This window comes from Bombina bombina, chromosome 4 (assembly GCF_027579735.1).
Source record: "Bombina bombina isolate aBomBom1 chromosome 4, aBomBom1.pri, whole genome shotgun sequence".
Lineage (NCBI taxonomy): Eukaryota > Metazoa > Chordata > Amphibia > Anura > Bombinatoridae > Bombina > Bombina bombina.
The window spans coordinates 743,586,118-743,602,124 of record NC_069502.1 but is presented as its reverse complement, the minus strand read 5'-3'; the positions used below and the strand labels follow the sequence as shown (position 1 = coordinate 743,602,124).

General features: G+C 38.3%; 1 protein-coding gene across 1 annotated transcript in view; it reads left to right on the top strand.

The window, feature by feature from the left end:
- SMOC2 (SPARC related modular calcium binding 2) overlaps positions 1–16,007 on the top strand; it is a 369,443-nt gene that overhangs the window by 157,719 nt on the left and 195,717 nt on the right. The window contains exons 6-7 of the mRNA XM_053710993.1: positions 971–1,021; positions 10,881–10,955. Of these exons, the coding sequence (XP_053566968.1) occupies positions 971–1,021; positions 10,881–10,955 (126 nt within the window). The remainder of the gene's footprint in view (positions 1–970; positions 1,022–10,880; positions 10,956–16,007) is intronic.

The window sequence follows — 16,007 nt, the reverse complement described above, 5'->3', positions numbered from 1 at the left end:
TCAATCATCCTACCAACTCAGAGGATAAGTAGAAACAGTCTATAGAAGGCTAAATTGAAAATGAAAATGAGAGTGTCACTAATACATTGTCCTGTACAATGACTGTCTTAGTATAAATGCATTATGCACCCATCATTGTCAGGACTTCCAAGGGAGAAGGCACAATTTGCAGAAGACAATCAAAGAAATAGTAGACAAAATAAAAAAAGAAATCACATTGTTTTTGCTTAATTAATATTTTATGTGGAATTGAAAGAGAAATTCCAGGTGAAAATATTTTTTTTTATTTTGAAACACATTTTCCTTTGTTACTGTGGGGTTGATTAAAATCCTTTATTAAAGTTTATCTAATGAGTTTTATTAAAAAAAAAACACCTTTAAAGTCTATTTGAATTTTTGTGGATAAAACATTTGATTTTTTTTGTGATTGATCTACATGTGTTTAACCCATTTTAAGTAGTTATCCCCTTAATGGCCGTGTCTTTTTCAATAGCGATGTCTCACTAGCGAAGAGGGAGGATCTAATAGCGCAGTGACCTGCACTATTATAACCAGACAATCCCTTAACGACCAGCGACGTACATGGTACATTGCAGTTATCAAGGGGTTAATATAACATAAACATGTGCATAAGGAGTGCTTCTGTGCTGCTCTAAAGAAATTAATGCTCAGTAAGCCAATTAGGAGTTGTCATACTTGTGTATGGTCCAATCACTGGTCGCATCCTCATCTGTAGTGGTCCAGTGGTATTTCAAGAATGTGACTTTAAAGTAAAATTTGTTTTGAAATAAAGCGCTTTAACTTAATTTGGACTTAATGCACACGTATTTCATTGCTTTCAAGTTTATTTTATTGTTTGATGCATATAATGCTTTACTTGGGGAAGGAAAGTGTGAAGTAACCATGATTTTAATCTGAAAAATGCTGTATTAAAATCACCTTATCATTTACTATCTTTTTTCCTCTCTAGACGATGTTTCTGTCCCAGCATTAGAAACACAACCCCAAGGTGACGAGGAGGGTAAGTATTACATTTTATGCTTATTTTTCAGTTCAACCAATTTATGTTAGAAAGAGAGAAATGTCATTTTCAGAACATAATTTATCTTTCTTGGGAACATCTATCTTTTAATTGTTTTTAATAAATGTTTCTTATGAGAGTTTCATACCAGCACCAGAGAAGAAATACAGTAGTGCGATAAAAATAATAGACATTCATGTGTACATTTGAAAGGAAAAAAAAAATGGACTTTGCGTGCGGAATGGTGGTCACCTACTTGATATTACAAGTCGTGCGGTATGGCTTTCCCGTGAGCGATATGGCCTTTACCGCAACAGCCCATTCCGCATTCAAAGACCTGTAGTTATGTGTTTTGCAAAACTAAAAAGTTTTCACAAAACACATAAAAAATATGTTACAAATTACACTAACACCCATAAACTACACTATTAACCCCTATAACGCCACCCCGCATCACAACTAATAAATAAAGCTGTTAACCCCTAAAACGCCACCCCCACATAACAAATAAAAAATAAACCTATTAACTCATAAACCGCCATCCCCCCGCATCACAACTACCTAAATAAAACTATTAAACCCCTAAACCGCCACCCCCCCACATCGCCAACACTAAATAAAGCTAATAACCCCTAAACCACTGCCCCCCCCCACATCACAAATACCTAAATTAAACTATCAACTTCTAAACCTAACACCACCTAACTTTAACAAATTAATAATACACCTAAATTAAACTTACAATATATTAACTACCTTGTAATAAATATAAACTTACCTGTGAAACAAAATTAAGATCTAGGGGCCAATTCCGTGCGAGCCCTCAGGTTCGCCGGAAACAGCAGTTGTGAAGCAGCGGTCTCCTTAACTGGTCCGCTGCTTCTGAGGCTGCGGACATCAATCCGTCCGATCGTGTTGATTGACACCCCCTGTTAGCGAATCTGCAGGGGACGGCATTGCACAAGCAGTTCACTAGAACTGCTTGTGCAATGTTAAATGCCAACAGCATATGCTGTCTGCATTCAGCGATGTCTGGCGGACATGATACGCTGCAGCGTATCATGTCGGAAAGACATTGATAAAACCACCCCAATAGCTTAAACTAAAAAAAAAAAAACATTACTTTTTTTACAAAAATAAATAATACATAAAATATTTACTAACACAGACACTCACTTATCCATAGATTAGCAACTTTTGGGTTTACTACTGTTTTTTTTTGTTTTTTTTTAAGGAAGCAAAATAAATATTGCAGAAAGTGTTTGAACTATCCTGAGCAACAATAGTTTGGCCTGCAAAGGCCATAAGTAGTAATAGTGAAAATTTGCCTGATTAAGGGCAATGCTCATACAAATGCCCCTTTAGGGGCAATGAGTAGCTTTGGTTTTTTAGACTTAGTTTTTTTTATTTTGGGGGGTTGTGTGAGTGGGGGTTTACTTTTATGGGGTACTTTGTAATTGTTTAGGTAAAAGGGCTGTTTAACTTAGGGCAATGCCCTACAAAAGGCGATTTTAAGGGCTATTGGTAGTTTATTGTTAGATTAAGGGGTGTTTTTATTTTGGGGGGGGTATTTTTATAGGGGTATTAGATTAGGTTTAATTTTTTTTATTTTTGATAATTTCATTTATTTTTTTCAGTAATTTTAAATAGACTGCCCTCTGGGCAGGCTTATCGCCTAGTTATTAAATAAACTCATTTGCTGCCACAGAATAATTGAAGCCCTCTCTGGCACCCAAGGGTTAATCATCCTCCTTAACATTAACTAGAGCCTAGATTCCAATTATTGGCTATTTTTTTGTCTTCCATACCAATCCTTTGTTTAGTTAATAACAAAACATTTCTTTTTAAAGACATGATGAGTCCACGGATTTGATCCTTACTTGTGGGATTACGCCTACTGGTCAGCAGGAGGAGGCAAAGAGCACCACAGCAGAGCTGTATATATAGCTCCTCCCTTCCCTCCCACTCCAGTCATTCTCTTTGCCTACGTTAGTGATAGGAAGAGGTAAAGGAAGGTGTTAGTTATAGATTCTTCAATCAAGAGATTATTATTTTTAAAGTAGTGCCAGAGAATGCTGCTTTGTTCTAGGATGTAGCCGTAGTCCATATCAGTCTCTACAGTAGAGCTTTTGGTGGCTTTAGAGCAATAGGAACTGGTGGGACATAATTCTCACTGCGCCTCCTATCCATTGATGCTGCCCTTCTGCTAACAACCTAAGCAACATTAACTCTTTATGGTTTTCCACAGGGCTATGGGAGGGTGAGGACCTCCTAAATCTGCTGAACTGCCCTGCTGTCGGGCAGAATACAAAGGTAAAGTGCTGACTTTTTTATTCTGGGTCTGAAATAAGTGAAGATTCAGGACAGAGGAAGTAGCACTTGTTTGGGACATAAAAACTCCTACATATATCTAAAGGGAGGATTCTGTGACAGCATTTTCTTTGCAGGCACTGGGGCTGAGGAGATTGGAAGGTGGCTTCTCTGGGGTTTTGTATAGACTCAATCACGCAGCAGACTTAACAATACATTACTATGTTAATGTGTTAATTTTATTGACCAAGCTGACTACAAGAGGGCTCAGGGGGTGTGATTGTTTTGCGTACGGTAATGTACTTTGCCCCCAGGCTTTAAATGTAAAGTTCAGACCTCCTGGAGTACTAATTCTGAAAAATAGTAATGGCGACCGGGAGAGGTGTGTGGAACGCCCACGATGGGCGGAGTTATGTTTGGTGTCATTTTTGGGGCGCAATTTTCTATCTCTAGGCAGATTAAGGGATTGTGTGTTTCACACCCACAAGAGAGGAGTTATGGCCGACTGAGACTGCACTCGCTATTTTCCTTTGTTCATCAGAGGGTTGGCCGTTTTTCACTCCTAGCAAAATACTTAGTGCTGTCGCTAGGTGACTCCGGATCTGCTTGTGAATTATGTGAGGTTACATAGAGAAAAAATAAACATGAAGTTCTGATGCTCACCTCAGCAAGGTTTATCTGAGATGTACGTAGGGGACAACTATTCTAGTTTTTTTCTGCACATACAAATAAAGATTTGCAGTTTAAAATTTAAAGTAACAGTAACGTTTCTTTAGCTGTTAATTTTATTAAAGGAGTTTCAGTTTTTTCTTTGTTATTTCATCCGTTGTGATTTGGATAGCATAGAAGCACACAAAAATAAAGAGTTACTTTTTTTACATAAAACGTTTTTTTATGTGTGAATTCTCTTACAAACTTGCAGTTGTTCATTGGTTACTTCATCCTTTGTGACTTTGGATGGAATAAAAGCACATAAAAATACAGAGTTACTTTAAGATTTAAAGAGATAGTAACTTTTTTATGTGTGAATTCTATTACAGACTTGTAGCTGTTTATTGGTTACTTCATCCTTTGTGGACTTTGGATGGAATAAAAGCACACAAAAAAGAGTTACTTTTAAGATTTAAAAGACAGTAACGTCTTTTATGTGTATATTTTATTAAAGATTTCAGCTGTCTATTTGTTCATTCCTCCTTTGTATCTTAGGAGGGCATACAGACACACAACCATAGGTTACTTTTACGATAAAGAGACAGTAACATTTTTTATGCCACAAAATTCTCCTATAGTGTCCCACTACATTGTTTGACCCACATGCAGTGCCCTGCGCTTCCTTTTACACTCCACTCGGAGTTTTGAGGTATTATATGGTTTTCCCACGAGGTAGAAAACATTGTTAGAGGGAAGATACTTTGAGATTATCTGTGAGAGAATTCTCAGACTCAGATGGAATTGTTACTTGAGGAGTTTTTTGTCTAGCCTGGGCGACCCCAACATAGTACGTCCAGTAAAGACATTTCCGGTGTAACTATACTAGTGCGTCCAGTGAATTACTGGACAGATAGCTCAGCATGCTAAGGCACTGTGGCTGAACTCGGTGGCATCCTAAGGGTTGCAGGTTTGATCCCCGGTGAGGTACACTCAGCCTTTCTTCTTTCCAAGGTTGATAAAATGAGCAGCACATTGAGACCCTTACGGTTACGGGTGATTTGCCATGCTTTACAAGTACCACATATGTACATACATTTTACAAACTAAGGATAGACACATTCCATATATTTCCAAATCTGTTTCCCATCGCCGACTCAGCATCAGGAGGCTGGAAACACATTTCCTAGGGGGGACGGAGTAGTTTCAGCTTAGCTAGGTGAACTGCTATACCCTTAGAGGATAGGTCCTTTGGACAAAGATTACAAGTGGGAGGTACTCCAGGGCTTCCAATGGCAACCTGGTGGGTACTTGTATACCGTCACTAGTGCGACGGCGGTTGGTTTGATGCGTTGTCTGATGCTATTAAGTCAGAAGCTTCCTTGAATAAAACCCAGGACAGGATTAAAAGCTTTCAAGATGGCTAATTCCTTTATTTCAAATTCTTCAACTTCTCAAACTGGGAGCATAGTTTGCTCTGTTCCAGCTCTCATGGTTTTGTGGTTAGAGCTTTGTTCTACAAACATATGTTCTATGTCTAAGCTTTTAGTGATTCCTTACAAGGAGAAGTCTCTGTTGGGACCTGGCTGGATGGAAATATTCTCTTTTAAAATAATAAAAAAAAAAAAGATCCAAATAGCCTGCTGTTGAATCAAAGACAGCATGGACGACATGCCCCCGATCCAGGATCGGCCTTGTAGGGGGCACACTTTCCGTCTATGCTCAGGCATGGGTTTGAGATGTTCAGGATCCCTGAGCAATAGCAAATAGTGTCCCAGGGATACAAATTTGAGTTCAAAAGTTTTCCTCCCAGAGGCAGGTTTCTGTTTTCCATATTATCTGCAGATCAGACAAAGGGAGAGGCATTTTACACTGTGTAGGAGACACATCTAGGAGTGATTGTTCCAGTTCCAATATAGGTACAGGTTCTGGGTTACTTATCCCAAATGGATTGTGGTTCTAAAGGAGAAGGGAACCTTCAGACCACTTTTTAGATCTCAAGAATCTACAAAAAATTTTCAGTCACCGTCCTTCAAGATGGAAACTATTCGTTTCATTCTTTCCTTGATCCATAGGGGTCAATTAATGACATCAGTGGATTTAAAGGACGCGTACTTTCATGTGCCATTCTCGAGAATCATCTCAAGTTCTCAGGTTTGTCTTTCTAGACAAACGCTTTCAGTTTGTGGTTTTTCCTTTGGGTCTTGCCACAGCTCTCAGTTCTCATAAAGGCTCCGGGATTGCTGTTGGCGGTGCTTCATTTATGGGACATTGCAGTGGCGCCCTATCTGGATGACATCCTAGTCCAGGCGCAATCCTTATAGCAAGTAAGATTTTTCAAGGATATGGTGTTTTCCTTCCCATGATCTCATGGGTGAAGGGTAAATTTGGAAAAGTGTTCCTTAGTCCCAAGCACAAGGGTAGCTTCTTGGGAATCATACTAGATTACGTATCAATGAAGATTTTTCTGACAGAGGTCAGGAACTCAAAGTTTATTGATACTTGTATAACCCTTCAGTCCACTCCTCGGCCTTCAGGGGCTCAGGGCATGGAGGTAATCTGGCTGATGGTGGCGACTTTGGACATCATCATGTTTGCTCGGTTCCATCTCAGACCTCTGCAGCTAAACATGCTCAGGCAATGGAACGTGAATTATGCAGACTTGTCTTCTCTGATAATTCTGGATAAGGAGACAAAGAGCTCTCTTCAATGGTGGTTGTCTCTGGACCATCTCTCCCAGGAGTCTTGCTTTCGCAGACCATCTTGAGTGATTATAACAGGCACCAGCCTTCTGGGGTGGGGAGCAGTCTGGGGTTCCCTAGAGACTCAGGGAGTTTGAACTCTGTCAGAGTCTGTTCTTTCTATAAATATTCTGGAGCTGATAGAGATCTACAATGCTCTTCTGGACTGGACTCGGTTAGTCACGGTCCAGTTTTATTAGGTTCTAGTCAGCTTATTTTTCAAGCTTGCATCTATCATCTGGGTAGAACAAGGAGTTCTTTAGCGATGATAGAGGTAGTCAAAATAATCTAGTGGGCAGTAGTCCATTTTGGTTACCTATCGGCGATCCACATCCCAGGAGTGGACAATTGGGAGGCGGATTTCCTGAGCAGGTAGACTTTTTCTGCAAGGGAGTGGGAACTCCATCAGGAAGTGTTCTCTAACATAGTTCTCCAGTGGGGTCTCCCAAGAATGGGATTTCATGGCGCCCCGTCAAAGTTCCAAGCTCCCGAGATTTGGATCAAGGTCCAGGGACCCCCTAGCGGATCTGATAGATGTTCTGGCGGTTCCTTGGTCCTTTAATCTTGCATGCCTTTTTCCTCCGTTTGCGCTTTCTCAAATCATTGCTCAAATAAAGCAGGAGGAGGTATCAGTGATCCTCATGGCTCCGGCATGGCCTCGCAGAATTTGGTATGCAGACCTGGTGAACATGCCATCTCTGCCACCTTGGAGATTTTCATTGAGGAGGGACCTTCTCATTCAAGGACATTTCCTTCACCCTAAATATAGTTTTTTTGAAGCTGATTGCTTGGAGATTGTAAGGTTGATCCTATCCAAGCGGGGGTTTTTCTTATTCGGTCATAGAGACTATGATGCAGGTTCGTAAGCCTGTAACTAGAAGGATTTACCATAAGATATGGCGTATCTTTCTTTATTGGCGTGAGTCCAAGAGCTACTCATGGAGTAGAGTTGGATTCTCAGAATTTTGTCTTTCTCCACGAGGGTTTGGAGAAAGTTTTTTGTTGACAAGTTCCTTAAATGATCTAATTTCTGCCTTGTCTATTTTGTTACACAAACGTCTGGCAGATGTTCCAGATGTGCAATCTTTTGTCAGGCCTTGGTCTGGGTCAGGCCTGTGTTCAGAACAGTTACTCCTCCATGGGGTCTGAATTTAGTTTTTAAGGTCAAGTGGCTCCGTTTGAGCCTATGCATTTCTTAGATATTAAGTTGTTATCTTGGAAAGTTTTACTCTTATTTTCCATTTGGATAAGGTAGTTTTACTTACTATTCCAGGTTTTCTACCTAAGGTTGTTTCAGACAGAAACTTTAATCTGGAGATTGTTGTTCTTTTCTTGTGTCCTAATCCTTCTTCTCAGAAGGAACATCTTTTGCACAATTTGGATGTAGTCTGTGCTTTATAATTTTACTTAAAAGTGACTAATGACTTCGTCAATCGTCTTCTCTATTTATAATTTTTTCAGGAAAACATAAGGGTCAGAAAGCTACGGCTACCTCTTTCTTTTTGACTGAAGAGTATCATCCGTTTTGCATATATACTGCTGGACAGCAGCCTCCTGACAAAGTTACAGCTCATTCCACCAGGACTGTTGCTTCATCATGGGCATTCAAAAATTATGCTTCTGTTGAACAGATTTGCAAGGTTGCAACTTGGTCCTCTCTTCACACTTTTGATAACTTTTACTAATTTGATACTTTTGTTTCAAATGAGGCTGGTTTTTTTTTTTGGTTTTTTTTGGGAGAAGGGTTCTTCACGCAGTGGTGCCTTCCATTTAGGTTCCTTGTCTTGACCCTCCCTTTTCATCCATGTATTCTAGTTTGGTATTGTATCCCACAAGTAAGGATGAAATCCGTGGACTCATCGTGTCTTTAAAAAGAAATGAAAATTTATGCTTACCTGATAAATTTGTTTCTTATTAGACACGATGAGTCCACGGTCCGCCCTGTTCTATGAGACAGGTTATTCATTTTTGTAAACTTCAGACACCTCTGCACCTTGACTTTTCCTTTCTCTTCCTAACTTCGGTCGAATGACTGGGGTGGGAGGGAAAGGAGGAGCTATATATACAGCTCTGCTGTGGTGCTCTTTGCCTCCTCCTGCTGACCAGGAGGCGTAATCCCACAAGTAAGGATGAAATCCATGGACTCATCGTGTCTAAAAAGAAACAAATTTATCAGGTAAGCATACATTTTCTTTTTCCTTACTGCACTAAAAATATGGTAAACTCTTTCCTTAAAATGACTCTCCTATCTCTCAACAAAACACAACATTATATTAAATGATTATAGGGAAAAGGTGCTAAATCATGCTAAATCCCTTGGTCATACAATCCCTCTATCAGCAAATGCAAAAGGGCTATATATACTTATACATTATCTAATAAGCCTCATTTAACAATACTATGGTTTAATGCAAACAAATATATAAAGTATAAATAAACCTAAACATTAAAAAAACAAAAGTTCTTTGTAAAAAACTGTAATAATATAACCAAGTAAACATCAAAGTTATGTAATTTGGAGTTCCTTGGATTCCTCTTGACTCATATAATACTATATCCAAGAGTAAATCAAAGGTTTTTTAACTATTAAATACAGCTGAATTACACACTCAACAAATTCATGATGAAAAGACAATGCAAAAGCACTTAGGGGCCGATTTATCAGTCTGTCCGACATGATACACTGTAGCGTATCATGTCCGACAGAAATTGCTGAATGCCGACAGCATACGCTGTCTGCATTTAACATTGTACAAGCAGTTCACCAGAACTGCTTGTGCAATGTCGCCCCCTGCAGATTGCCGCTAGCAGGGGTGTCAAGCAACCCGCCGCCTCAGAGGCAGCAGACCAGTTGTGGAGCAGTCGTCTTAAGTCCGCTGCTTCATAATTGCTGTTTCCGATGAGCCTGAAGGCTTGTGCGGAAACAGGGGTATCAGGGGCCATTCGACCCTTGATAAATCGGCCCCTTAGTATGATTTTCAAATTAGAAGTAAATTTTTTCCTGACAAATTTCAAAATTTGTTCTATGCTGCTTCCCCCTGCAACATGTGGCAGCCATCAGCCAATCACAAAATGCATATACATATATACTGTGATTTTTTTGCACATGCTCAGTAGGAGCTGATGCCTCAGAAAGTTTGAATATAAAAAGATTACAGAGATTTTAATAATGGAAGTGAATTGGAAAGTTGTTTAAATTTGTATACTCTAAGTCAGTGCTGATGTCACACTTGTTTTACTGTGATCTCATGAAATTCCACTGAAATTTCATAGTAAACTTCCTTAAACGGAGGGAAATAACATGACCGCGCCTGCACATGCTAGATACACGCTCCCTTGCCAGTCCTGGGACTAGCATCTTGATTGGATTTTACTTTTATTACTTATCCTTCATTTCCCTTTAACTTTTAGTTTCCAGTTCATTCTATAGTTTTTTTCTAGCGTGAATATTCAGAATGTAATTAGAGACATTTTCCTGATCAATACTGAAGCACCATATCGAAATAGCCTTGCTATCTAAATGAGCTCCCTGCAAATGAAATAACGTTATACAGTGTTATATGACATAAAATAGACAGTTTTAGTACCTTTAGTGTGGTATATAACAGGGCTCGACAAACCCAGGAGCCTGGGAGCCACTGGCTCCTAGAATTTTACACCTGGCTCCTAATTTTTTGGGTTATTCTCCATATATTTATATACAAATCCAACTGTCTGGCTCCTAAAAATATGCCTGGCTCCTAAATATTCTTACTGGCTCCTAATTTTTGAACATATTCGTCAAGCACTGACTATATGATGTCTTATCATAAGTGGTCATGTATGATATCCTAAATAAAGATAGTCAAAGTTTAATTTGAGATGTCAGTAAACAACTTGATTTGTATATAAAATGTTTAGCAGGGCCAGACTGGGAAATCAGACCGGACTTGAAAATGTTTGAAGACCTATCATGTTATTAGTTCACATAGTGCATTGCTGTTTTTTCTACAAAGGATACCAAGAGAATGAAGCAAATTAGACAGTAGAAGTACTTTGAACGTTGTTTAAAATTGTACTCTCTATATGTGGTTTTAATGTGACTTTAAGTCTAATTGTATCACTGATTGTATTGATTTTCAAAGTAACATTCATTTCTACTTTTTTTGTTTTGATTTTAGATTTTGCATCTCGTTACCCTACATTATGGACAGAACAAGTCAAAAGCAGGCAAAACAGAACCCACAGAAATTCAGGTAAGATCATGATTTTATTATGAAAACTTAAACTGACATTAATAGTGAAATGTGTCATGACCATTTTAATTGTACGTTATTAATATTGCTTTTGTATATAAGTGCACAGAAATAGACAAAAGGCAAAGGATTTCCAGTAGTCAGTGTATGAACAGTTTAAGTTTGCTAATAGCTCAAATGTCTATGGGCTACATTACAAGTGGCAAGCTGTTTAGCGCTCCCGCTCGAGTGTTAACGTGCATCGCGTAGTGCTCGTCTTACAATTTGAAAGTAATAAAAGAGTGGGACTTTAGATATCGCAACCACTTTAATGTATTTTTCCACTAGACTTTAATGGAGTGGGCAAACCAAAACTGAGCTATTAATATTACACATTCCAATGTTTCTCACATTGAAATATATGTAATATATATATATTTCAATATATATTTCTTTAAATATTTCTATATACATCTGTATATACGCTCCACTTGTAATCTAGCCCTAAATGTTTAATTATGTGTCATAACTTTGTAATATACTTTAATTATTTCATTTGCATTCTTTTCTTATGATTTGTCTTGAAAAATTTGTTTTTTGTCAATGTCCCAAAAGAGGCTGAAATGCATCCTACAGGATTCCTACAACATTCTACACAGTGTCTGCTTAATCAGTGCTGGGACTCATTTATACTTGTCCCTAGCTGATAACAGTCTGTAAAAGTTTTGGCAGTCTTAGTTACAGATGCATGGGTACTTCATAAAAGCAGAAATGGATATCTAATAGAAATGTAAAAAAAAAATGTTACACCAATAAAGATCGTTTTCTTAATAATCAGGCTCCCTTAATAGCAGATGATTCATGATTGAAATATTTTATATTAAGAGCCATTCAAAAAGTTACCCCTTAAACAGTGAAAAAAATATTTTATTTTGACTGGGTTCTTTATGGAGGCTAGCAGCAACTATATGCAAAGTAAAGATGGTATGGTAGCTGCATTGATTAATGGATACTGCGGATTATCATTTTCTCAGATTTGGCTTGGCAAAGAACAATTTTTGGTTTCTGTGTCTGCCCTTTGGGCTGTCAACAAAGAGTGTTTATTAAGGTTTGGGTTATACTCATTGAAGAGGTCATAAAAGGACATCCTAGTACATTATTGGTTTGAAACTATTCTTATTTGTATCTGCAAGCAAGATCTTCAGAAGAAACACAGACATATTACAAAGACTTTCCTGAGCAGACAGGGTTGTTCACAAATATCAAAACACAAAAGGGCACTAAAATGTTAAGAATAAACACAAATTTATTTGAAAACAATATCACAGTGATAAAGATAATATCCCTGTATACAGCTGCACCCAATTGTTAATACATACACTCACCGGCCACTTTGTTAGGTACACCTGTTCATTTGCTTGGTAACTCAAATTGCTAATCAGCCAATCACATGGCAGCAACTCAATGCATTTAGGCATCTAGATGTGGTGAAGACGACTTGCTAAAGTTCAAACCGTGCATCAGAATGGGTAAAAAGGGGTTTTAAGTGACTTTGAACGTGGCATGGTTGTTGGTGCTAGACGGGCTGGTCTGAGTATTTCAAAAACTGTTGATCTGTGATTTTCATGGACAACCATCCCTAGGGTTTACAGAGAATGGTCCGGAAAAAAGAAAATATCCAGTGGCGGTAGTTGTGTGGACGAAAATGCCTTGTTGATGTCAGAGGTCTCAGAGGATAATTGGCAGTCTGGTTCGAGATGATAGAAAGGCAACAGTAACTCAAATAACCACTCATTACAACCAAAGTATGCAGAACGCACAACACGTCGAACCTTGATGTAGATGGGCTACAGCAGAGGAAGACCACACTGAGTGCCACTCCTGTCAGCTAAGAACAGGAAATGGAGGCTACAATTCACACAGGCTCACCAAAATTGGACAATAGAAGATTGGAACAACCTGGTCTGATGAGTCTCGATTTCAGCTGCAACATTCAGATAGTAGGGTCAGAGTTTGGAGTAAACAACATGAAAGCATGGATCCATCCTGTCTTGTATCAACGATTCAGGCTGATGGTGGTGGTTTAATGGTGTGGGGGTTATTTCTTGGCACACTTTGGGCCCTTTAGTACCAATTGAGCATCATTTAAATGCCACAGCCTACCTGAGTATTGTTGCTGACTATGTCCATCCCTTTATGACTACAGTGTACCTATCTTCTGATAGCTACTTCCAGCAGGATAATTCACCATGTCACAAAGCTCAAATCATCTCAAACTAGTTTCTTAAACATGACAATGAGTTCACTGTACTCCAATGGCCTCCACAGTAACCAGATCTCAATCCAATAGAGCACCTTTTGGATGTGGTGGAATGGGAGATTCACATACAGTCGACAAATCTGCAGCAACTGCGTGATGCTATCATGTCAATATGGACCAAAATGTCTGAGGAATGTTTCCAACACCTTGTTGAATCTATCCACAAAGAATTAAGGCAGTTCTGAAGGCAAAAGAGGGTCCAACCCGGTACTAGCAAGATGTGCCGGTGAGGGTATATACACATATAAATACACATGTACACACACACACATATATATATATATATGTACATGTCAATCTTTAGACATGTATATGTATGTATCTCAATGTTAAAGCCCTTTGCCTGCTTTTTTCCCTAACACCTGAGACCTCATATCTTTGAGCCTTTATAACTTTTTTTGTGCAATATTTGTTTAAAATAATTTTTATAAGATGGTGTAAGTGTACTTTGTAAAGTATTTTTGATGTGTTTTTGAGACTCAACTTCAATTGCTCTCAAGCAATCTCGTTTATTTTCAACTTGTAATACAAGCAAAATAAAACTGACATGAACAAACACCCGTGATAAACCCCTTTTCGCTTGCATGCAACTGTAAGCGCTCCACTCATAATCTAGCCCAAAATAGTGGTGCAATATAATCCCAGATGAAATTTGTGTAGGGCATAATAATAACTCAACAAACACAGCAAAATCTCATTCACAGTTAAAAGAAAAGGAAAGTTGATACTCTGTTGACTGTGGCATATTGTTGTGTTCGGTGTATTATTATAATGCTCTACAATAATTCTTGGAACTGATTTTGCCCTCAACTTGTGTTCACTGTTGGTAGTTCAACCTGGTAGATTCATGTATTCTCAAGCCAAACTTAAAGGGACATTATAGTCAAAAAATGACATGCTCTAATTGATTAAAACATGTCATTTTTGTACTATATGGCCCTTTAAGGCTTAATTGGAGCAACATTTCTGCCTTATTTTCATATATTGTTTCTCTCAGAGAAGGACACTAGCTCATGTGTTTCACCTAGATCAACACACTAACTGACTAATCAGGCTGTGCTTGAAACAGTCTAACTATTTTGCAGATGCTGCAATAGTTCACAGGAACAGTGCACCTCATTCTATCCTGCATTGTACAGAGTTGCTGTTGATATTGTCATGATGAATGGTAGGTTCAGTCGGAGACAGTACACACTTCAGCAGTGCATTCCAGTCTCTATAGTATACTGCTGTAAACATTGCTTATGGGATATCAGCTCACTCAATTTTAAGCAATTTATGGAACAAAAAGTAAATAAAACTTTTTCCAAGAACAGGACATGTATTTGTCAGACTCTAAATAGATTTACTGGTCCAAACTCTTTAGCACCTTAGCTTGGGCGAGACTTTACAGAATCTTAAGGCCATTGAATGCCAGACTCATTTATATTGCCCATACATATGTTTGAACTCTGCAAAATTGACGTAGATTTTAAGTGTTTTCAAGATCTTCTAAAGTTCTTGTCAGTGAAAATAATTTTGCTAATAAGGTGTGCTACATCAGGAAAGCAGAAATGTAAGAGAGTCTGCAGTAGAATGAAATGCATCTCCTATACATTGCAACTGCTGCCGAGACAAGGGATTTCCAGACACAAAAAATCTAGGAGAATGTAGCTTCAACACAATGATATATAAGCTGGCTTCAGCTATCAATAGTTCTATCCCCAGATGTGTAGGCCACATGGACCTTCATTAAATGATTGTATTTCCTCTAAAATAGGATTAAACAGACCAGAGTGGTGTATTCTGTTATATTATCCAATATGGCCTTGGTTAACACTGCATATTAGGTTGGGTTTGGATGATCCATGGACTCCAGACCATTTGTCATAAGTCTTAATTCCACATGTTCTGAAGGTTCATATCTCTACTTGCCCCTCATCACTGGGTTAAAATGGGCCAGAAGTCTCTTGTCTATCAAATCTTTCAAGCAGTGTCACATATTTGTCACAGGTGTAAGTCTTTAGCTCCTTTAAGAGATCTCACTTTGATTTGTGAAGCTTTGATCTCTTCTCCCTTTGAACTTTTGGGGGATGCATTCCTCTGGAATCTGGTATATAAGTTTCATGTCCTTTAAGACATTTGTCTTGCCTTTTCCTGTCTTATTAAGGTGCTAGTAAATAGTAAATGGTTTTACATCTTGAATATGGTTTACTGTATCCATATCTAATTTACTTGAATAAAAATCCTTGTTAATTTGCAAGGACACTACAAAAGATGCACGTTTGATTGAAATTTCCTGGTGGCATTAAAGAGACCTATTTAAGACATGCTATACATTTATTCTACAGGCAAACTTTCCACTGTGGTGACGGAATTAAAAATACTTTATCGTCTTTCTGAAGCATTTTCAGTGTTGCGTATGTGCATCTGCAGATGATTCTCCTCCTGTACTTGCTTCAAAGTAAAAGCACAATCAATTGAATATACATTTATCTGCAGATTGAAAACTTTAGTGCTTTAGTATTTTTTTTTATTGGTAACGGTTACCAGCTGAGGTAAATGGTAGTTAAAGGGACATGAAACCCAAAAATTTTCTTACAAGATTTAGGTAGAACATACAATTTTAAACAACTTTCCAGCTAACTTCTATTATCAAATGTGCTTCCTTCTCTTGGTATCATTTGTTGAAGGAGCAGCAATGCACTACTGGTTTCTAACTGAACACATGGGTAAGCCAATGACAATCGGTATATATATGCAGCCACCAATCA